The sequence below is a fragment of the Rhinolophus hipposideros genome (assembly GCF_964194185.1).
Source record: "Rhinolophus hipposideros genome assembly, chromosome: 2".
Classification (NCBI taxonomy): Eukaryota; Metazoa; Chordata; class Mammalia; order Chiroptera; family Rhinolophidae; genus Rhinolophus; species Rhinolophus hipposideros.
Genome location: NC_138048.1, coordinates 109,320,544 through 109,342,787, shown reverse-complemented (window position 1 = coordinate 109,342,787; position 22,244 = coordinate 109,320,544). Strand labels below are relative to the sequence as shown.

Below are 22,244 nucleotides of genomic sequence, written 5' to 3'. Positions count from 1 at the left end.
CCCGCAGGACCCTCACTCCTGCCCACGTCCTGGCCATCTGTGGTCCCTCCCGATTCTTCCTCCTTGGGGCCGGGCAGGGAGGCTCCTGCACCTGGGGAAGCCCCGGCTGGCACACAGTAGGCCTGCACGAGGGTGGTGTGGGCGAGCGGGGCGGCACTCACAGAGAGAGCCTGTCCTGAACCTCACAGCTGCCCTGCATGCCCCTGCAGCCCGTTGGGCCATCCACGGTGTTGGAGGTAATCCGGGACAGAGACTCCAGGGTGCTGGGAGGACACAAGCACTCACGTCCCCACAGGGGAAGTGGGCAGAGCAGTGTGATGACCACACCTGGGGAGGCCCCCCCACTGGGCCGCAGGCGCCCCAGCCACGCCCCCAGCATGTCCCCAGCCCTGGGTGAGGCCGGGCACACACACACACACCATCCAGGCCGGAAGCAGACCCTGTGGGGTTCCCTGCGGTCACTGTGGAGTACTGGGGTCCCTCGCCCTCCCACTCTGGGCCATGAGGAGGGCACACTCACTTTGCCATGGGGTCCACCAATGCCTGGTCCTTCCTCTCCGCTGTGTAAAACGGCGGGTCATAGATGAGAAACTCTGTCTGCACAAAACCATGGTTCTCCCCTCAGACTGTCTGCTTTTCCTCCAAGTGCGCACAGCTCAGGACCCCGAGAGCACCCCAAAGACACCTCTGAGCTGGGGCCGACCTGAGGCAGTAACCATGGGGGACCCAGCCAAGGGACTGGCGACAGAACTGGTGGTCTAGGGGAGTCTCCCCAGGACAGGCAGGGGGCTAGGCTAGGCTCGAGAGGTGAGAAGGATTCCGACTGCCAGGGACCAGGGAGGGAGCAGGTAATGGAAGCAACAGCCTGGAATGTTCCGGAAAGGCCAAAGAGAAAGCCTGCGGGGATGGGGTGGGTGCTGTTATATCTGTCTCTGTCCCCTGCTTCGATACTTCCACTCACCTGGCACTCACAGAAGGGGGCAGTGACCGTGCACTGGGGACAATGGGAGCTAGGGAAAGTGGGGTGACCGGAGACTCCCTGTGTGGGTCAGAGGCCCACCGGGTGGCTTGGGCTCAACTCCGAGCTCCAGCACCTCCAGCTGTGTGGGTGTGTGGCTCAGTTTCCTCATCTGTCCAACAGGGCCCTGGGAGGCTGCCGTGGCCAACCCGCCCCCTTGGGGCAGGACGTGGCCCCGAGCACCGCCCACCGGCCTGCGTGGCACTCACCTCCCAGGGCACCTTCTCGTCAGGCACGGGGAAACGCAGGACAGGGGAGTTGGGGTAGAAGAGGTGCCGGGCATTCACATGGGGCGCGTGGCTCAGTGCCTCTGCCTCCTGCCTGCCATCCAACTCCAGGTCCTGCCTCTCCGAGGCCTTCAGGGGCGCTGGGGACAGCGACACCAGCCGTGGGCAAAGCCGGCCAGGCTCAGGCACTGAGCCCACAGGATGGTGCTGCCTCTAGAGTCCTTTCCCCCAAACTGGGCTGCCTCCCCCTCCCCCAGCCCAGGTCCAACACCAGCCCTGAAGGGACGCCCTCCCCGGGGCCCCCAGCACTGCAGCCCTGGGAGGACAGAGATCTGGGCTCCAGCAGTAAGCAGATACCCGGCCGACACCTGCCTCCCTGGGCAGCCACTGGCAGGGCTCTCGGTAACCAGCTGGGTTCACAGCCCTCACGGAAGCCCATCCAATGGAGGGGGCACCTCTGCTCCTGTGGGGCCAGAGTTCCCCCAGAGGGTCCTCGTGCCCGGCTCTTGGCTGCCTGCCAAGTCAGCAGCACAGACTTGGTTTTCTGTCACCCAGTCCCCAAGGCTGGGTCTCAGGCACCTCCTGGAGGTGTCCCCTTTGCAGCGTGAGGTGCAGGAAGAGGATGGGACCCTGGGCCAGGTTTCCCGTTGGAGGTCCCCACTGGGTGCACAGCAGCCTGCCTCCAGGCCCAGCAGCAGCCCCCGATGTCTGCCTCTCTCTGCTCCCCACAGAGCCCAGACTCAAAGTGCAGCCACCACTCACCCAGGGTGGGGGCGTCCTCCCCCGAGCCAAGGCCGCCATCCCTCAGGGTCTTCACGATCCAGTGCAGCGCTCTGGCCGTCTGGGCCAGCTGGAAGGCACATCCCAAACAAGATGGGGTCAACACCGGCCCCACACAGCCTGCCTGCTCCCCGGACAGCCCCCAACACCGCGAGGCCTGTGGGAGGGCTGAGGACAGCCACAGGCCACTGTGATCCCACAGCCCCCTCTCGGGTTCCAGGCAGAGTCCTGTAACAGTGGTCATCTCAGGACAGGCCCGAGGAGGCCCAAGGAGGGGACCAGAGTTTATTCCCGAGACGGCCACGATGTGCCCACCTCACAGTGCAGTGGTGGGGGGGGGGGGGTAAATTGCCAGGGAAATCTTTGGAAGAACCCTCTGGAGGACATAAAAGGCTCCCCTTCCCATTGGGAGCGGCCGCCCTGGCATTCCCCACCTCCTTCTCTTGGTTGTTTTCCGGCATGCTCATTCTCAAAGTCACTGCACTGCTAGGGACCGGCCAGGCCCATCAGACCCGGACCCCACAAGCAGCCCTGCCTGGACCCACCTGCTCCTCCAAGGAGGACAGTCTCTGCTCCATGGAGCCCGACTGCTTCAGACGGTCCATTTCCAGCAGGTCCACCATGGTGTCCACCCTGGAAGAGGACACAGCTGAGCCCAGCTGGCCAGCCTTGAGGCCTGGACGGTGAGGAAACGGGGCCAGCTGGAAGGCGGGCAGCCCCATCAGACTCAGCAGCCAGGCTCTGTGGCCTTCATTTCAGGCATCTTCCTGTTCATTTGAAAGAACTGATAATGCATGTTTCTGTACAGAACAAACACTGCCTAGTGCCCTAGGGGGACGATCTTGTAGCCAGCGGACGCCTCTGACAGCCAGTGGGTAATGCTACTGTCACCATTTCACTGGTGAGCCAAGAGAGGTATAGAAAGGCAAGTGGCTGTCTCTGAGGAGAGGGAGGGGCACACGCTCTTGGCTGCTCCCCATCCCGCGGCCCCAGGATGCCCCTCTCCATGGCCTGCGGGAGCGTCCACGTCAGGGGCAGGAGGTACCATGACCACATGGCACCATGTCCCCTCCTTCCTCCTGGCCCACAGTGAGACACACAGTGACAGCATGACCCAGTGTCCCACGTCTAGTGCCCACAGGGCTGAGGGCTGGGGAGAAGAGAAGGGAGCAGACAGATGTATCCCCCAACACTGACCACAAAGTGGGGCAGGAGGAATGGAGAGCAGGAAGACCGTGCTGGGTGGGCTTGAGCTTGGGGTTGGGCCACCAAGGCCCTACAGGAGCTGCAGCGAGGCCGTGCACTGTCCACCCTCCAAGGCGTCCAGTCGGGCTCCCGCAGCCCTTCTGCCCCTCCCCTACCCCACGTGGCCTCTCAGGGTCAGCCGACGGAGGGCCCGGGGCCCGTAAACGTGCAGGGGCTGCCACAGGCAGGTTCCCAGCCCCAGGCGAGCAGCTGCTGGGCCTCCCCCAGGTGGGCTCTGCCTGTAGGTGTGTCAGAGCCACGGTGCTGCACGCCTGCCCCCACACCTGTGGCTGATGTCCTGCATCTTCTGCTCCGGCCTCTGCCTCTGCTGGTCCTGCTGGCTCTGCAGGTAACTCTCCTTCAGGTACATCTCCCAGGATAGGAGCACCGCCTCCTCATTCTTCTCCAGCTTGTTCTCTGTGTGGGGAGCAGAGCGACCTTGCTCCACGTGACGAGGACACCTGAGGCCCGGCCCACTTGAGGGCCCCACCAGGAGGGGTCTGCACCCGAGAGCAGGAGGAGCCCCCCCACCTCAAGGGGCTAGTGTGAGGCCAGTGGCCTGACTCCTCTGCACTGTTCCCAAGTTTCCTGTCTTCCAGAAGCAGCCACCACACCCAGCCCAAGCCCACGTCTGGTCCCCAAGACGGCTGAGAACGCGCTGTGGGGACGGCCAAGGGTCCAGCTTACTGAGCTGCTTGTGTCGCCTGGCAGGTATCTTGAGGACGACCCTCTTGATGAAGAGATGCAGATGGCTGAGCAGAATGAAAGGGGGCGGTGCCGGAGGCCGGCCCTGGTACTCCTCTATCAGACCATGGCGCTGGAACTTCCAGATCTGGTCCGTGTGCTCCTGGACCTGCTGGAACGTGTAGCTGGTGGGAGGCAAGGAGCACGCCAGTCACAGGAGCTGGAGACACCGGCAAGAGTGACTGACGCCCATCTCACTGCCGGTGCCTGGTGACAGCCGTGAAGCGCTGACACGCATTGCCCAGAAGGGCGATTCTAGAGGCACAAAGAGATGGCTGACTAATCGGACTTAGACTTGGGCGATTCCTGGGGCCAAGAACAGGCCAAGAACACAAGAGCAAATGAAGAACACCTAGATCTAGCGGCTTATAAACCTCAGTAATGATAAAACAAAGCGGACACTTGTCAGGAGAAGGACGTCGTCCTGGCGTTGAACTCTAAAAGGAGCTTATCGGTTGAACCTGACAAACAGAAGGGACGGTGTCTTCAACAGCAGACAAGTTTACTGTCCACACGTTCGTCTTGCATGGACCCTGGCAGCACCAAATCGAGATGGACAGAGGCCGGCGGAGGGGAGGCCAGAGGTGCAGAAATGTACTTGCTCTGCTTGCTACAGGGACAGAGCCCTTGCCCATTGGACCCCTGTGACCTCATGTCACAGTTGCAACACATGTTCAGGGACTGTCACATGAAATCAGAAAGTGACAACCTCAGCAACTTAGCTCATAAAAGGGGAAGAGAAATAGTGTCTGTCCAAACGCAGAATCAAAAAACTTCCACAAGGGTCATGGGTCCCATGGGCTCTTCTGCAGAGGCCGGAAAGGGCCTCCGGAGCTGGTGGACCAGCGGTGCTGGGGGTGGCTGTCAGCCTCCGCTGTGCCACAGGCGGGCTGGCCCTGCGCTCCTGTCTCCTTTGAGCTTCTTACACGAGAACAAATGCAGGTCATCCCGCATTGTGAGAGAAGCATTTTTACTGAGTGCTGACATGTATTCCTCCATATCCAGAGGTGACTTCAGACAGGGCACTGTCCCGCCCATCCCGGCTCCCTCATCTGCAAAGTGGGAGGCCTGCTGAAAGCTTTCACCTTGAGGACCTTATTTCATGTTCACAAACAATAGGCAAAACAGTGTTTTCTGCAAGAGGACAGAGGCTGAGCGTCCTGAGAGGCCTGGGTGCGAATCCAGCTGTCCCCTGCACGTGACTGTCCCCGGCCCCTCCAGGGAGGCTGATGTCTCTGTGAGGCGCCCAGAGGTTCCACAGGCTGGTCCGTGACCATGGAGATGGAGTTCCGCCCTCTCCTACCGCAGCCCCATTGACCCCAGGACCACGGAGGAGCAAGACCGAGCAGCCAGCCCCCCGTAGCGTCCTGCAGCATGGTCCACAGGCAGGAATAACTGGTGCCCCTGGCCCCCAACAGGAGTGCCCTGGACAGACACCGGGGCCAGAAGAACGGCCAGCATCATTCAGCCTGGGTTGAGCAAAGCACCTGAGAGCGACTAGGGCCTGAGTCCTGGGCTCCACTGCCGCATGGTGGTGGTGACAGGAGGGGGCAGTGGTGACAGGGGCCACACGGCCTGGGAGAGCCCCCACCCGCATGGCACTCACTTGAACATGGCGATAAGCAGGTTGAGCAGCAGAATGTTGGTGAAGAGCAGGTACAGGCAGAGCAGGGTGACCGTCAGCCACTCAGGGAAGATGGGCTGGTGCCGCGTGGCGTCGCTTTCGGGGCACTTGGGCTTATACGGGTCAGTGCCATTGGGGCTGCAGCGGTCCAGGCTGAAGTCCACACCTAGCATGCAATGGGGCCAGAGCAAAGGAGACAGGCAGTCACCAGCCGGGACGCCCGCGGGCCTGGGCTCCCGCGGGCCTGGACACCTGCGGGCCTGGGCTCCCGCGGGCCTGGATGCCCGCCCATCGGGGACCTCCACTGCCAGTTCAGCCCCAGGGAAAGTCCAAGGACAGCTGTCTGTCCACAGTTAGGCATCCTCTGTGGGAAGAAGGGTGGTGGCCAAAGGAAGCCCCACAAGCCAGGCCTGCTCTCCAGGCTGGCATGTGCCCCCGCCCAGGACCCAGCCGCCCCACCAAGCACTTCCTGGGCCCCAGGCAGGGGCTTGCACCAGGAGACACAGGCCCCAACCTGGAGAGCTCAATGTGGTGGGACAGAGCTCAAAAGGAGAAAATTAACAACTATGGTGAAGAAACGGGGAAATGAGAAAGGGACAGGTGAAGAGGTGACATGCTGACACACACAGCAGGCGACCAAAAGCCACAGTCCCACCCTGGTAGAAAAGCAGAGGACATATCCAGCTTGTGCATGAACAAAATCTCAAGGAAACATACTAGGTTGTAAATAGTGATTCACTCTGGGAGGTGGGGTTAGGAACAACACTTTTCTTTATACTTACCTTAAATTAAAAATGTTTTCAACGAGAATGTACTATTTTGTAATCAAATACATTTTTGAAAGCGTTATTAATTTTCTGATGAAAACTCACTATCATAGCTATAAATACCTATATTAAAATGAAGAGCTCAATAACGAAACCTTCCACTTTAGTGAACTAAAAAGAGAAAAGAAAACTAAACCCAAAGGAAGCAGAAGGAAAGAAATAATAAAGATCAAAATGCAAATAAATAAAACAAAAAAATACATAATAACAACAAAGGCAATCAACAAAACCAAAATCTGGTTTTTGAAAAAGATCAACCAAATTACAACCCTTTAGCTCAAGTGATCAAGGAAGAAAAGAAAAGGCTCAAATTTCTAAAATCATAAATGAAAGAAAGGACATTACTACCAATCTTACAAAAATAAGAACTATAATAAAATATTACAAAAATATAAGCTAACAAATTAGATAACTACCACAAGAGACTGAAAAAACACAGAAAATATAAATAGACCGACAACAAGAGACTGAATTAGTAATTTTAAAACTTGACAGAAAAGTGCAGGTCCAGATGGCTTCACTGGTGAATTCTACCAAATGGTTAAAAGAAAAATGAAAAGCAATCCTTCACCATGACTGAGAATACGGAAGCACAAGGAACAGAATTTTCTCCAAGTGGGAAACGGTCCCAAGCAATCCAGAGGGGACATCTGCGTGGCTTCCCTCCCACCCTCCCTCCTTCAGCTCCCACACTGGCCTTTGTAAGTAAATGGCGTGGTCTTTGTTGTGGGGGGAAGAAGGGGAGCAATCCTTCACAAACTTTTCCAAAATATGAAAGAGGAGGGAATACTTCCTAAGTGATCCTGTGAGGCCAGCATTGCCCTGATACCAAAAAAAGACAAAACACTGCAAGAAAAGAAAACTACCGACCAACACCTTTTGTGAACATAGATGTAAAACTCCCCAACAGCAGGCTAACAAACTAAACTTAGCAACGTATAAAAAGAATTATACACCTTGACCACACAAGACCTATTCCAGGAAAGTAGAGTTGGTTTAACATCTGAAAACCAATTAATACACCATATTAACAGCATAAAGAACAAAAACCATATGCACATTTCAATAGATGTAAAAAAAGCATTTGACAAAATCTTTCAAAATAAAAACACTCAAGAAACTAGGAATAGAAACTTCTTCGACTGGATAAAGAATATTCACAAAAATCCCACAGCAAACATCATATCTAATAGTGAAAGATTGAAAGCTTTCCTGCTAAGATCAGCAACCGATACTGATGTTTGTTCTGGACATTTCTATTCAACATTGTACCGAATGTTCTAGCAGGATAATTAGGCAGGAAAAAGAACAAAAGGAACCAGGTTGGGAAGGAATGAGTAAAAGTATCTCTGTCTGCAGATGACACGATCTCCCGCAGAGCAGACCCCAACGAGTCCACTTAAAACTATGGAAACTAATGAATCAGTTCAGCAAGGTTCCCAGATATAAGCTCCATGTACAAAATACAGCGTATTTCTATACACTAGCAAGAAGCAATCCAGAAACAAAATTAATAAAGTAATTCTAGATATGGCAGCATGACAAAGAATAAAACATTTTGGAATAAATCTAACAAAAGGACTGCCACTTAGACACTGAAAACTACAAAATGTTACCGAAAGAAATTAAAGATCTAAACAAGTGGAAAGACGGTCCATGTTCACAGTCAAAATCCTAGATGCCTTTTTTGGAGAAATTGATTAAGCTGATCCCAAAATTCACATGGACCCAAAGGACCCAGAGGCCAAATCAATCTTGAAAAAGAAGACGCGAGTTGAAAGACTCACATTTCCCGGTGTTGAATCTTACTACACGGCTGCAGTAACCAAGGCAGTGTGGTCCCGACACAGGACAGGAGTAGACATCGATGGAACAGAACTGAGAGCCTAGAGACCAACCCTTTCAATAATGGTCGACTGATTTGTGACAAAGGTGCCGAGACAAGTCACTGGGGAAACAACAGTTTTTTCAAAAAAAGATGCTGAAACAACTGGAATTTGCATGCAGAAGACCACTATACACAAAAATTAATTTAAATAGATCAAAGACCCAAAGTAAGAGCTAAAGCTATAAAACTTTTAGAATAACAACATGGTCATAAATCTTCATGACCATGGTTAGGCAATGGATTCTTCGATATGCCACCAAAAGCACAAATTAATTACAAAAAAGATTGATCAATTGAACTTCCTCAAAATTAAAATCTTTTGTGCTTCAAAGGACAACATAAGGAAAGTGAAAGGACAACGTAAGAATGCCAGCATGTATTTGCAAACTATATATATGGTAAGAGACTAGTATCCATATGGACAACTCTTACAACTCAATAAAAAGACAAATAACCCACTTGAAAAATGGGCAAAGGATAGGAATAGACATTTCTCCAAAGAAGACACACAAACGGCTCAGTAAGCACATGAAATGCTCCACAGTTGTCAGGTAAATGCAAACTCAAACCACAGCGACATGTAAATGCAAACATAAATCTTGGCGGGATGGCTTAGGATGAAAAGGACAGACAATAACAAGTGTTGGCGAGGATGTGGACCAGTGGCACCCTCGTGCACGGCCGCCAGGAGAAGGTGGTGCGGCTGCTGTCTGACAGTCTCTCAAAAGTCAAACATCGAGTCACCAAGTGACCCAGCAGTTTCACTGTGAGGTATTCATCCAAGAGAAAAGAAAACACATGTCCACACAACCGCTCCTAACTAACTGTTCATCGCTACATTGTTCACAGTAGCCAAACAGTAGGAACAACTCAAATGTTCTCTGCTTATGAATGAATGAAGAAACAAAATGTGGTCCATCCAGTGGAATACTACACAGCCACAAACAAGGAATGCAGTCCTGGTACTGCTACAGCACTGACGGACATGGGCAACACTGTGCTAAGAAAAAGAAGCCTGCGTGGCACATTATTCAGGTTACACACAACGTGCAGAAACTATGGCGATGGAAAGTCTAGGGCGGGGGGAATTGGGGTGACACTAATGGGTGAAGGAGGTCTTCTGGGGGGAAGCAAATGTTCTAAATTTAGATTCGAAAATGAGTAAATAAAGAAAAAGCTCAGTATACAAAAAGCGTTCTCTCCATCCAGAGAAGGAGGAAATTATTTCCGACCATGGTGGGACTAGGGTGGCATTAATGTTGGGAGGGGGTGTCAGCTGATGTCCCAGGCCACACCCTTGGCCCACCTAGAGCTCCCAGCTCAGCAGCTGCGTCAAGGTACAGCTCAGTACCCCTGCCTGGCCCGCACCCCAGTGGATGCCATCCCCCCAAGGGGACCATGGTGCAGCTGCTCCTCTGCCCTGTGGACTCCGGAAGCTCCTGCCCCCAGGGCAGAGCTGAGCAAAGGGGAAACACCACCGCCCGTCCAGTGCGATGAGGCGGCAGGACCTCTGCTGGGCGGGGCCTCCTCTGCCCTCCCCTCACCCCCCCACCCGTCGTAGGGCCACACCCACCGTCGATGTAGGCCGGGATCTGCCCGAAGATGGTGAGGTACGACTGGTACACGACCCCCCGGAAGATCCAGTCCACCCGGCTTTCGTTGTGGATGAGGATGGCCTGCTTGGCCACCCCAAAGGACACGACCCACACGGCCAGCAGGAAGAGGAAAAAGAAGACGTCCTTCATCTGCAGAGAGAGCCGGCACAGCTGCAGCCACGCGTCCCACACGCTCCCAGCCCACACGTGGGCTCTCCCTCCATGCCCAGCCTGCGACCTGCAGGTGCTCAGAGCAGGAGTTCCGGGGAGACAGCCCTGGGGCTGCCCCACACTCTCAGGGGGTGTTGGGCACCCATGACGTGACCATGACCCTCAGAAGGCAGCAACATAAGCTGTACCGGGATAGGGAGCGAGCTGTGGAGATCAGGGAAGGCTGCCCGGAAGCAGTGACACACAGGCACAGAGCTGAGAGGGGCGTGCCAGGACGGGGGAGCCCGGGGGCAAAGTGGGGGTGTGCTTAAGCCCCGGCGCATCTCACTTGCCCCTGGCATCGGCCCCTCCCCCTTACCATCCGCTTCAGGATGATTATCTTGGGCCCCAGCGTCTTACTGATGGTGAAAATGTGCATCAGCCGAAGACAGAATATGATGAAATCCAGAGACAGGATGACGCGCCCGGTGTACAGCAGTGATGGCATCAGCCTGGCCCAGGGCAGAGGCAGGGGCCTCAGCTCCCAGCTCCCCGGGCCTGACCCCGGCCGCCCGCTCACCTGCCAGAGCCCACGTGTGCCCCGGGGTGGCGGGGGTGGGGGTTCTCCATAAAGGTCCAGAAGCCCCACCCCAGACAGGGCAGCCAGCCTTGCCAGCATCCTGGGATAGGAGGCTGGGCAGGGTCCCTCACGTTTCGTGCAGAAAGGGGATCGTGACATGGTGGCATGGGGACCATGTCCATTACGCGGCTGTAATGGACAGCGGAGAGGCCAGGGCTACAGCAGGAGGGAGCCACAGGGCTGGGACGACGCCTGTGCCCATGGGCAGCCATCTGAGGTGACAGAGACCTCTCCCATAGCCCTCCTCTGCTCTCAGGCAGTCCTGAGTAGGCAGGGTCACCCATTGGACAGATGATGCATTCAGAGGAATGAGCCCCAGGGTGACCAGGACAGACCCCTGCAAGCGCCCTGAGGGCAGAGGGCCGCTCACCTGCAGGTCAGTCCCGCTATGAAGAGAAGGATGGCAGTGATGTCCAGTTTATTCCAGAAGTCGCTGAAGTACAGCAGGGCCATCTTCACCAGCCCGCAACCACCAGGGTCGTAGAGGAGCTGTGAGAGGACACATTAGGCAGACCTAGCCTGTGGTCACCTTGTCTTACCCACAGTAAAATGCTGGCCCCCTCCTGGAGAGCAAGCTGGGAGGAGACTGTTCCCACTGCCCCTGGGTCAGGAAGAGCTGGAGAGGTGACAGGTGACTCAGGAGGTGATGCCAGGCTCCTTCAGCCGCCTGGCCCCTGGCCCTGCCCAATATGCAAATGTGTGTGCTGGGGGAGCCCTCCCCCCGTCGGGAGCCAGCTAGCCTTCCTGCTTCCTGCAGCAGCCCCAAGAGGACGGTGAGACCCCTGGAGTGAATGGCAGCCCCGTGTGGCCTTCCTGTGCATATGGGACCCCAGACCCAGACAGCTGGGAGGCAGGCAGGCAGCCCCACGGGAACAAGCAGGTCCCTTCTGGGAGGGGGACAAACTCGGGGAGCAGGGCAGGCCTTGGGTCGTGGGCTGCCCTTTGAGGCTGGGGCTCTGGCCCCTGTGGATGGGGTGTGGCTAAGGAGGCCAGGCCCCCACCCACACCCCCCACACCCCAGACACAGCACCAGCCACCTGCACCTCCACCCTGGGGTCTCGGACACGCCCAGGGCCCCACCGCCGTGCCCTTCAGCACACTCCCAGGGCTGAGGGAAGGGCTGGGACTTACCTGCCGCAGCTCCTCGCAGGCCAGGGAGAAGAGCCAGAGGTAGATGAGGCACTCGCACCAGGAGGGCGAGGGCTGGAAGTCCACCATGAGCACGTAGGCAAAGAGGCACAGGAAGGAGGAGTAGGACAGGACGTTCAGGAGGAAGACGACCACGGGCGCGTTGAAGAAGGCACGCACGCGGGCCAGGCTGCAGGCCGCCTGCAGCCTCTCCTCCCTGTGGGGCAAGTGCGGGGTGAGGCCAGAGGGTACCCCAGGCCCCCGGCCCACGTGCTCAGGAGGGTCCCACATGTGCTCATGCCACATGGCTGGGAAGGGAGGACTCAGCCGGACAGGCAGCTACAACAGAGGGGCCCACAGAGGGGGACCCCGAAGGAGCCCACAGCCTGGATCCGTCAGGGCTAGACGCTTGAGCCACGTGAGTGCTGGGGCGGGACAGGGTGCTCAGGGACATGGTAGGTCTCAGGGGACAAGGGGCAAGGCTGGGGTGTGAGCGTCACATAAGTGGGGTCCCTCCTGCTGCCTCTTGCCCGCACGCATCCCCCCCACTCCACGCTCCAGGCACAGTCATGAGGATACGTGTGACGGTCCCCACGCCCCTCAGCCAGGCAGCACCTGAAGGAGACCAGGCCGGCGGTGAGCAGCGGGAAGACCAGCATGCACAGGAGCACCCGCCAGAGCCCATTGTCCACACAGAGCTGACCCCACCACACCTTGGTCAGAAAGGCCTGCGGACAGAGGGGTCAGCTTCAGGGTGGCAACCACCCCGACCCCACCCTGAGCCCGACTCTGCGCCCGCCTGCGGGTGAGTGACTCCACACGCTCGAGCACAGCGCCCTCTGGGTCCGAACACTGCGATGCGGTGGGGGGCAGCGGACGGCCCCACCGTCTGCCCAGTGAGGACGGCTGTGCTGCCGCGAGGCCAGGGCAGAGAGGTGGGCGAAAAGCTGGCTCCCAGCTCCAGGGCCCTCCTTCCTGGCTCTTCCCAGCTGGCCCCTGTGTGTGTGCTGGGGAGGGTGGGTGTCCCCAGGCCTCAGCATAACAGCGCACAGCGGTGCTGCATGGACGTGACGCAGCTGCTCAGGGAAGCAGCAGTGCTCCGAGGGCACCGGCCACGTGCCAGGCCTCCACTGAGCATGGAGCAGCTGCCTGCCCTCAGCTCCAGGACAGGCTGCCCCCGCCCACACGTCCCTCCCAAGGCCCCAGGTGGGGGACAGATGCCAGGCTCCTGGGGTCGCCCCAGGAACCTGTGTGGAGGAGACCGACAGCCCTCGTGACCCACCACCAGCTCGCACTTAGTGTCACTTTCCTTCTCTGCAAACAGGGAGGAAAGACCATCTGCCGGGTCTACAACATGTGACCCGATGGGATAAGCGCTGTCCCTGGGTCCCTGAGGGGCCCGAATGCGTGAACATCTGTGCCATCTGTGGGAGTGGGGGCTGCGTCGCAGCAGCTCCACATCTGCTCCTGAGGCCACACAGAAGGTCACCTGGACGCCCCCATGAGAAACGAATTTCATGTCCTTGGCCTCCAGTGCCAGCTGCAGGCAGGTGGCCTTCCCCCAGGCCTCTGACACGCGGATGAGCAGTTTCTGCGCTCTCTCCTCATCCTTCCGGTAGCACTCGGTGAAGACCCCTGACAGAGGAGCAAGGTCCGTGTCACAGCAGTGGGGTGCCCATCACTGACGTCTGGCACAGTGTCAGAGAGCAGCCCCTCCAGATGGCACAAGCTGGACAGGACTAGGGCTGAGACCGGGACGCAGACCCCAGGGTGACACATGGGCTGAGTGTGGTGCCAGCTCACCGGTGGCTCTCTGCTCGTACTCGTCCGCGAGCGCCAGCATGTCCTCGGAGCTGTCTGTGTCCTCTTCCTCCCTGGAGAGCTCCTTGAGGATCTTGCTGCAGGCCAGGGCGGCGGCGATGCAGTCCTGGCTCTGGGGCACGGGAGCCACAGTGAGGAGCTGCAGGGCCCAGCCCGGGGACCCCATGCCCTGCCTGGGGTGACAAAAGCAGAACCCTCGGAACCACCTGAGCCGCTGGAGGACCATTTGTGGTCCCTGTCTAGATAATCATTTAGGTCACCCAAATCAACACATAAGCTCTTTGTGGGGCCCAGTCTCCTGCACGGACAGTGAGAGTGGTCTGGGGGCCAGGTGGCGGCTTGCCCACCCATAACATGGACAAAACACACCTGCCAGCACGAGCCCCAGAGCGCCAGGGCATCTGGCCCACCCCAGGTGTGGGGCTGAGGGTCAGAGAGCACCCAGTGGGAGAAGTGGGACCAGACTCATGCAAGTCCCCGTCCAGGTACAGGGTTCCCTGCCTCGGTGGTACTGCCAGTGCCCAGCACTGGAGGAGGGCCCAGAAAGCTTCAGGGAAGGTCCTCGAAGCCCAGCCCACAGGCGCTGGGTCTGAGGGCAGGACCAGCCCAGCCGAGGGGCTGGTGTCACAGCCTGGGGCTCTGCACTTGGCATCCCGAGCCCCGCAGTGCACAGCTGAGCGAGGCCACAGTCAGGCTGCGCCCAGATGCTGAGCCACCGTATCCCTGGGGAGAGGGCGGATAGGCCCCCAGAACCACCACCAGGCTGCTCTGCTGGTGACACTGAGGACTTGGGAACGTCAGCACTGGAAAACAGGGGCCTCTCTGCAGAAAAACTACTTTCCCTTTAAGAGGAAAATGAGTTTGAACTGGGCTCAGGGCAGAGCAGCGGGCCTGCTCCCCATCTACGTAGCAGGTCAGTCACCATCGAGGTCCCACCGGCCAATGAGGACGCATGCGACCCCTCTGGGCATGGAAATGGCCCAGCAGCCCCCACTGAACAGGACAGCCACAGCCTGTGCACTGACTGCAGAGCCTGGGCGCACCAGGGAGGACTTGCCCAGCGAGCCTCTGCCTGCACAGAAAGGCAGGGGTTGTGGCTCACCTTCTCCAAGTTCTGTTCTTGCCGAAAGCCAAGCCCTCTGATCTGAACGCTGGGTGCCCTGCGTCCCTCCCCCCATAGCCATGCACCGCCCCACCTGCCGTCCGTGCTGGGCTCTCTGGTCAGGTGCCCCGCTGGAGCCCTGTCACTGGTCCTTCCACAGCCGTGCGTCTGGTTACCTGAGCCCAGATGATTTCTGCCAGCTCCCGCCGGTTCTGGATGATGGCCCAAATGAGAAGGTCACGGACCGGGTCCATGGTGAAGGTGACACGGTCTGATGAATGCTGGTAGAAGGACCGGAGACTCACCCCCTGCACCTGGAGAATAGCGGACAGTCAGAGCCCCCCACCTAGGTCCCCACTAGCATCAGGCTTCCCAGGGGGCCTGGTGGGGGCACAGGTCCTGAGTGCAGCCCCACGCCTTCTCAGAACCTGTGTCCCTGGAGGGCTTGCCAGGTGACCTGCATTTTCAAAAATTCCCTAGGCAGTTCTCCTGCACATGGGGTTCCAAAGCTGTCCCTCTGGAGACATGTAAAAGCATCCAGAAAGCGGGCTACCAGCTAACTCTTGCACGAACATTTGTAGGTGCTGTCGCACAGCCAGCAGCTCAAGGGCCCTGAGTCTCCTCCGATGGCATGACAGCCTTTTCCCCTGAAGAAAAATTCTAACAGTTTGTTAGGAGACAGGGCTGTAGACTTCGAGCCCACCAGTGCCGCCTGCCGAGGGGAGACCCTGGTTGCACGTGAGCACGTTACACACCCGATGTGGTGACACAAGGACCCGGGCTTGGTGGCTGGTCAGTGAGTACACACATCCTCAGACAGCCTGGAAACACTTCCCCGAGGCAGAGAGCCTGTGCCTCATCACACAGAAAATCCCACTGTCTTTAATGAGTCGTTTTGGAAGTTTCCTGACAGTTCTTCTTTATAAATTAGTTTATCTTCTTACATTACAGGCATGGTTAAGTGTGAGCTCCCATTGTTGACCTTCATAAGACATCCTAAAGGGGTATCTTAAATACGCTGGAATCAAGAAGCACGGAACTGTGCACATTAAAAGCTGGGCCACAGACACGTCTTTCTCAGGCACAGCTTGCCTGGGACAACGAACGGGTTTGAAAACCTGAAAGAAGTGGATCGTTTTCTAGCAGAGAAAAAGACAAAACTCAATCTAATCTTAGAACACACAGAAAACCTAAACAGAGAAATCCTTAGGAAAGAAACTGAGGAAGTTATCAGAGCTACTACCCCAAAGGCACCAGGCCCCGGTGGACGCCCAGGGAAGTTTGCTGAGCTTGTAAGAAGCAGTGAATTCCAGCCACATAAAATGTTCTGGAGCAGAGAAAGAAGGAAGGCTTCCAACAGATTTTACAAGGCTAATATAAACTTGATATCAAAACGTGACAAAGACAGCTCCAAAAATAAAACTGCAATCAAAGGCTTAAATATTCTTATGTAAAACCCCCAAAAATATTGTCAGTAGAATTCAGCATCATATTAAACACACATTACGCTGCAATCAAGGTGAGAGTCAAAGCATGAATAAAACCCTCCCCTCCTACTGCTGCAACGCATGTGCTGGGCGCCTCACCCAGATGTGGGGGTATATTTTGACCTGGGTGAGCAGAAGTGGGGTCCAGGGCACCGGGGAGATCGCCTTCCATGCATAACCTTTTGTACTACTTGAAATGTTTAGGAAGGGCAAGTTATGGACTGAAGACTGTGCCCCAAATTCCTGTTGGAGCCCCCCTCCCCAAATGTAACTGTATTTGGGTCTCCAAGGAGGTAGTTGAGGTAAAATGGGGTCCTTAGGGCGGGGCCCTGATCCAATAGGATTGGTGTCCAGGAAGAAGAAGACACCCAGGTCGGCTTCCCCCCCACCCCGCCACACACACACAGACGCCCCAGAGAAAGGCCTTACTTAAACCAGCCCTGCAGGCACCACGGCCCCGGGCTCCCAGCCTCCAGAACTGTGAGAAATAAATGTCCGTTGTTCATAAGCCCCCCAGCTATGGTGTCCTGTTACAGTAGCCTGAGCTTAGAGAGAAACTGGTACTGAGAAGTGAGGGTGCTGGGGTTACAAAGACCTAAAAATGTGGAAGTGGCCTTAGAACTGGGGCTGGAAGAGTTTAGAGGCGCAGGCTTGAAAAAGCTGAGGTTGCCACAAAGGGACTGTTGGCAGAAACAGGGACATCAACGGTGATTCTGGACAGGTCTCAGATGGAAACGAGGACCATGGTGCTGGAGCCTGGAGGAAAGGGGATGGGGTTATAAAGTGGCAGAGGGCTCGGCTGCATGGTGTCCTAGTGTTGGTGGACGGTAGGGCCTGTGAGCTATGACACCAGATACTTGGCTGAGGAGACTGCAAAGCAGAGTGTTGAAGGAGCAGCCTGTTCCTCCTGACTGCTTAACATAAACTGTGAGAGGAGAGATATACGGTAAAGGGATTTTGAAGCAAAAAGGAACCAGAACTTACAGATTTGGAAAGTCCTCAGCATGTCTATAATGCAAAAAGTAGGAAGCGTGTTCTGAAGAGAACACCAAAGCGTGCTGGCCGGAAAACCGTTCGATAAACAGATGATGGATGTGAAGCCTGGAGTTAACCAGCCATCACAGCAGAAGCCAGGAGGAGACAGGATTATACCAGTGGAGACACTGGCTCTGGGACGGCAGGGGACAGAACAAACAGGATGAGATGAAGGAGCCTATGGGACTCAGTTTCCACAGAGCTGTGAAGCCATGAATGTGTTACTTTTCAGGTGAAGGAGGGAAAACCCTTAGGGTGGTATAGGCCACCACAGGCCGGGGGAGAGGATGCTTCCCTGAATGCCTAAGGGGCAAGGCCCAGTGCTGCAGAGACCACAGGGGTGGCAATGCTGCCCCCATGGCCCGAAGGCACATCCAGCCACAGAGAATTACCCTGAGCCCCAGACCCACAGTATTTGCCCCGCTGGGTTTCAGGCTTGCTGGGACAGTGACCCCTGCTCCTTCCCAACGCCTCCCTGAGCAGTGGGGATTCTGTCCTACGCCCATCCCACCTGAGCAGTGGGGATTCTGTCCTACGCCCGTCCCACCTGAGCAGTGGGGATTCTGTCCTATGCCTCTCCCACCTGAGCAGTGGGGATTCTGTCCTACGCCCGTCCCACCTCGTATTTGGGAAGCACGTGGCTGGCCCGGTCTCACAGGTTCCCAGCTGGAGAGGCGTCGCCTCAGGAGGGATGTGCCCGAGTCCCACCCCTGTCTGGTTTCGATGTGGCCTCGGGCTTTAGACTGTAGAGAGGATGCCGGGAGAGTGAAGCCCCTGGGGGCTGTTGGGATGAGTACGCGTTCTTTGCATTCGAGAAGGATGTGCATTTTGGGGGGACAGAAGATGGAATGTTACAGACTGAGCTGTGTCCTCCCAAATTCATATGTTGAAGTCTTACCCCCCATTGCAATAGGACCTTTACGGGGGGTGACGTAGGTTAGATGAGCTCACAGTGTGGGACCTGGTCCAATAGGGCTGGTGTCCTTAGAAGAAGAGAAGTGACACCAGCGCTGGCTCTGTGTCGGAGCACAGGCACACTGAGGAAAGGCCGCAGAGATGGCAGCGTCTGCATGCGGACGGGAGAGTCCTCACCAGAAACCAGCCCTGCCGGCACCTTCATGCTGGACTTCCAGCCTCCAGAGCTGTGAGAAAATACACTGTGTTGTGTGAGCCCCTCCCCGCACCCTACGCAGTCCGTGGCATTTTGTTAGGGCAGCTGAGCAGACAAGGACCGGGAGTGTGTTTTTTCTAATAAGAACACCAGCCACATTGTTTTAGAACATGCTAAGGACACAGCAGTGACCAGGCACGAGGCCAGGCCGGGCAGGGCCACGTTACCAGCACGCACGTTGAGTCTGACGTGGGGCCCAGGCAGGCACTGCGGCTGGTCACTGGAGCAGGGCAGGGGGTACAGTGGCTGCGTGAAGTCCCCCAGCAGCTCCCACAGTAGCTGGGCCACGTGGTGCATGAGCAGGGCAGGTGTGGGGGGCTCCTTGGCCAGCACCTTCTGCAGTTTGCAGTGGAACAGGCAGGAGGGGTCCAGGTGCTCGTATAGGTACAGCAGCGTGTCCCAGGTGACCAAGTCCTGTAGCCGCACCCCGTTCTCCAGGAAGAGTTTCACAAACTCGGGCTTGTTGGAGATGAGGGCAGCCGTCATCATGGGGTGCAGCTCTGAAGGCTGAGAGAGAGGACAGTTGGCGGGGGGCTGCCCCTGGTCACCACCTCCTGTCATCCTGGCCTCAGTGCCCTCAGACGGGACAAGTGCTGTCTGCGGTTCAGGGAGGAGGCAACTTGCCCAGGGCTGCCTTCCACCAAGGAAGGGGCTGCATCAGGAGGAGGCCACCTTAGGGCTCGTCCTGCCTCCATGGCACTACCCGCGTGGGCCCAGCCAGCCCCCAGCCAGAGCAGCCCCGAGAAGCCCTACCTTCCACTGCTGCTCATCCGTGAAGATCTCACTGCGGGCAATGTCCACGCGGTTCCACGCCACTGCCAGCTTCAGCTGGTGGTCCCAGTTCTTATGCCCAAAGTGGTCACGGCTCTGAGAGGCTGCAGGTAAGAGCACAGTGCCCGGGGTTTCCACCTGAGGCTCAAAGCCACTTCTGCTCAGCACCACTGCCATCTAATGGAGCCACAGAGCAGGGGCCCATCACCAGCCATAGCCTCTCTGTATTTCAATCGAATTACGTGCAGAGCTCAGCAGCAAACTCCTCCCCACGCACACACCGCTCCTGTTAGGATCAGGGACCCCCTGGCTCCCCCAGCTCCCCGGCCCCGCCCCCACCTCAGATCCCACACACGGCACCTTTACGTTAACCTTCGAAAGCCATGGCCACAAAGCATCCCACTTCATTGTTGCCTTGACTGCAAAAGCACCACCTCACCCAGGGTCTCAGCACAAGCGTTTTGCCCAACTCATTTCTGCTCTCTTTCTGTCTTAGCATATTAAAACGTGGATTGTTATTTGGAGAGGGAAAAGAAAAACCTCTGACCCTTACCTCACAGCACACACAGAATTAAGTGACGTGGGCCCTGGACCTAAGCTTACAGCTTCTACAGAGAGCAGAGGAAATACGCAACCATGGGACGGACTGCGAAGAACACGAACCATAAAGGAACAAAACAGTAAAAAGTGAGCCTTCTGCTCTTCAAGGACACCGTGAAGGAGGCTGGCACGGCACAAGCCAAGAGGACCCAGGACACACATCTGGCAAAGGGCTTGTACCAGAGCTCCTACGATGCAAAGTTAAGACGACAAGCAACCGAGTGAACATGGACAAACAGTCTGAAAGGCACTCCATCAACATGGCATACAAACGGCCACCTCGCCCAGGAAGAGACACTCATCATCAGTCACCCGGGAGGCCACACTGAGGTGTCACCTCATACCCACGAGGATGGCTACAGTCTAAACGACAGATGGTACCATGTGTTGGGAAGGCTGCACAGCGAGAGGTAAAACAGTTTGATCTTTCTGGAAAACAGTTTGGCAGTTTCTTATAAAGTTAAACATACGCTCACCCTAAAGAACCAGTCATTCTACTCTCAGAGGTGCACCCAAGAGAAAAAAAAGCAAATATCTGGGTTCAGAATAGCCACAAGGTGGAGGCCACCTAACTGTCCATCAACAGATGGAAAACAAATGGCGTGTGCTCACGATGCAGCACCATTCAGGACTCAGCACCACTCAGGACACAGCACCACTCAGGACAGCACCACTCAGGACACAGCACCACTCAGGACAGCACCACTCAGGACAGCACCACTCAGGACACAGCACCACTCAGGATAGCACCACTCAGGACTCAGCACCACTCAGGACACAGCACCACTCAGGACACAGCACCACTCAGGACAGCACCACTCAGGACACAGCACCACTCAGGATAGCACCACTCAGGACACAGCACCACTCAGGACACAGCACCACTCAGGACTCAGCACCACTCAGGACAGCACCACTCAGGACAGCACCACTCAGGACACAGCACCACTCAGGATAGCACCACTCAGGACACAGCACCACTCAGGACTCAGCACCACTCAGGACAGCACCACTCAGGACAGCACCACTCAGGACTCAGCACCACTCAGGACTCAGCACCACTCAGGACAGCACCACTCAGGACACAGCACCACTCAGGACACAGCACCACTCAGGACAGCACCACTCAGGACAGCACCACTCAGAGCAGCACCACTCAGGACACAGCACCACTCAGGATAGCACCACTCAGGACACAGCACCACTCAGGACACAGCACCACTCAAGACAGCACTACTCAGGGCACAGCACCACTCAGGACAGCACCACTCAGGACACAGCACCACTCAGGACAGCACCACTCAGGACACAGCACCACTCAGGACACAGCACCACTCAGGACAGCACCACTCAGGACACAGCACCACTCAGGACTGCACCACTCAGGACACAACACCACTCAGGACGCAGCACCACTCAGGACACAGCACCACTCGTGACACCACCACTCACGACACAATACTCACTCAGCAGCAAAAAGAAACCCAGTTCTCACACAGAGGTGAACAACGTGGATGAATCTCAAAACCGCGGCACTGAGCAAAAGAAGTGAGACACAAAACAAAATACAACATCTGGTTCCATTTACATGAAGTTCTAGAACATGTCATTGATCTGTAGTGACAGAAAGCAGATAAACAGTCACCGGGGTGGAGTGGAGGGAGATTTGATGACATAGGGGCACGAGGGAACTTTCTGGGTGAGGGAATGGTCCTGTGTCTGGACTGGGGTGGGGACATGGGGTCCACAAACACCTGTTAAAATTCACCCAGCAGTAAACTTAGAGTGGGGGTTACTATTTATAAACGGTACCTCAGTGAAGTTGTTTGTATAAAGGGTTATCACTGAAAAACCCCACACGTATTTATAGCCACATGTGTCTTCATATACACCCACAGAACTAGGAGGGAGCTCCTTTCCCATACTCCAGGGGCCCACTCCCTTCCCCTGTGCAACCACTTACGACCAGTTATGCTGGATGTGAGTACGCTGTCTGTCTCCCGGGGCCCTCACAGTCTCTTGTGTGCCCCATGCACACATGGGGTACCCCCAGGCTGTCCTGCACAACCGAACTGTGCCGAAGCGTCTCCCTACAACTTCTTACTGAGGATAGCAGAGTCCATGGTGCTCAGACCTTAACTGTAAAGCATCACGACTTCCTACTGCGTCTACACCTGCGTGACCACCACCATGATCAGGACAGAAAGCATGCCAGCACCCCAGGGGCTTGCGCTTGCCCTCGCTCCCCAGTCGCCCAGAAGTGACCACGACTACGGTGTTAGCTGGTCTGGCTCTGTGTACAAACAGAGAACAGTACATGGTGCCCAGGTATGTGGGGTCTATTCTGGGCCACGAGTAGGGTCCCCCTCTAGTGTTGTGCACTGATGATCA

General features: G+C 56.5%; 1 protein-coding gene across 12 annotated transcripts in view; it reads right to left on the bottom strand.

The window, feature by feature from the left end:
- Positions 1 to 22,244, bottom strand: part of TRPM2 (transient receptor potential cation channel subfamily M member 2) — a 54,676-nt gene that overhangs the window by 6,000 nt on the left and 26,432 nt on the right. For 8 of the 12 annotated variants that reach the window (XM_081078434.1, XM_081078429.1, XM_081078433.1 and 5 more), the window contains 17 exons: positions 19,236 to 19,357; positions 18,660 to 18,989; positions 14,966 to 15,103; positions 13,670 to 13,799; positions 13,356 to 13,501; positions 12,482 to 12,594; positions 11,870 to 12,083; positions 11,109 to 11,227; positions 10,478 to 10,610; positions 9,927 to 10,098; positions 5,621 to 5,804; positions 3,958 to 4,139; positions 3,555 to 3,687; positions 2,571 to 2,658; positions 2,008 to 2,095; positions 1,228 to 1,385; positions 521 to 597 (listed from right to left, as the gene is read on the bottom strand). In XM_081078434.1, the coding sequence (XP_080934560.1) occupies positions 521 to 597; positions 1,228 to 1,385; positions 2,008 to 2,095; positions 2,571 to 2,658; positions 3,555 to 3,687; positions 3,958 to 4,139; positions 5,621 to 5,804; positions 9,927 to 10,098; positions 10,478 to 10,610; positions 11,109 to 11,227; positions 11,870 to 12,083; positions 12,482 to 12,594; positions 13,356 to 13,501; positions 13,670 to 13,799; positions 14,966 to 15,103; positions 18,660 to 18,989; positions 19,236 to 19,357 (2,527 nt within the window). Of the gene's footprint in view, positions 1 to 520; positions 598 to 1,227; positions 1,386 to 2,007; positions 2,096 to 2,570; positions 2,659 to 3,554; positions 3,688 to 3,957; positions 4,140 to 5,620; positions 5,805 to 9,926; positions 10,099 to 10,477; positions 10,611 to 11,108; positions 11,228 to 11,869; positions 12,084 to 12,481; positions 12,595 to 13,355; positions 13,502 to 13,669; positions 13,861 to 14,965; positions 18,613 to 18,649; positions 18,990 to 19,235; positions 19,358 to 22,244 lie in introns of those variants that run through there. The other 4 variants (XM_081078435.1, XM_081078425.1, XM_081078426.1 and 1 more) reach the window with 4 other exon arrangements.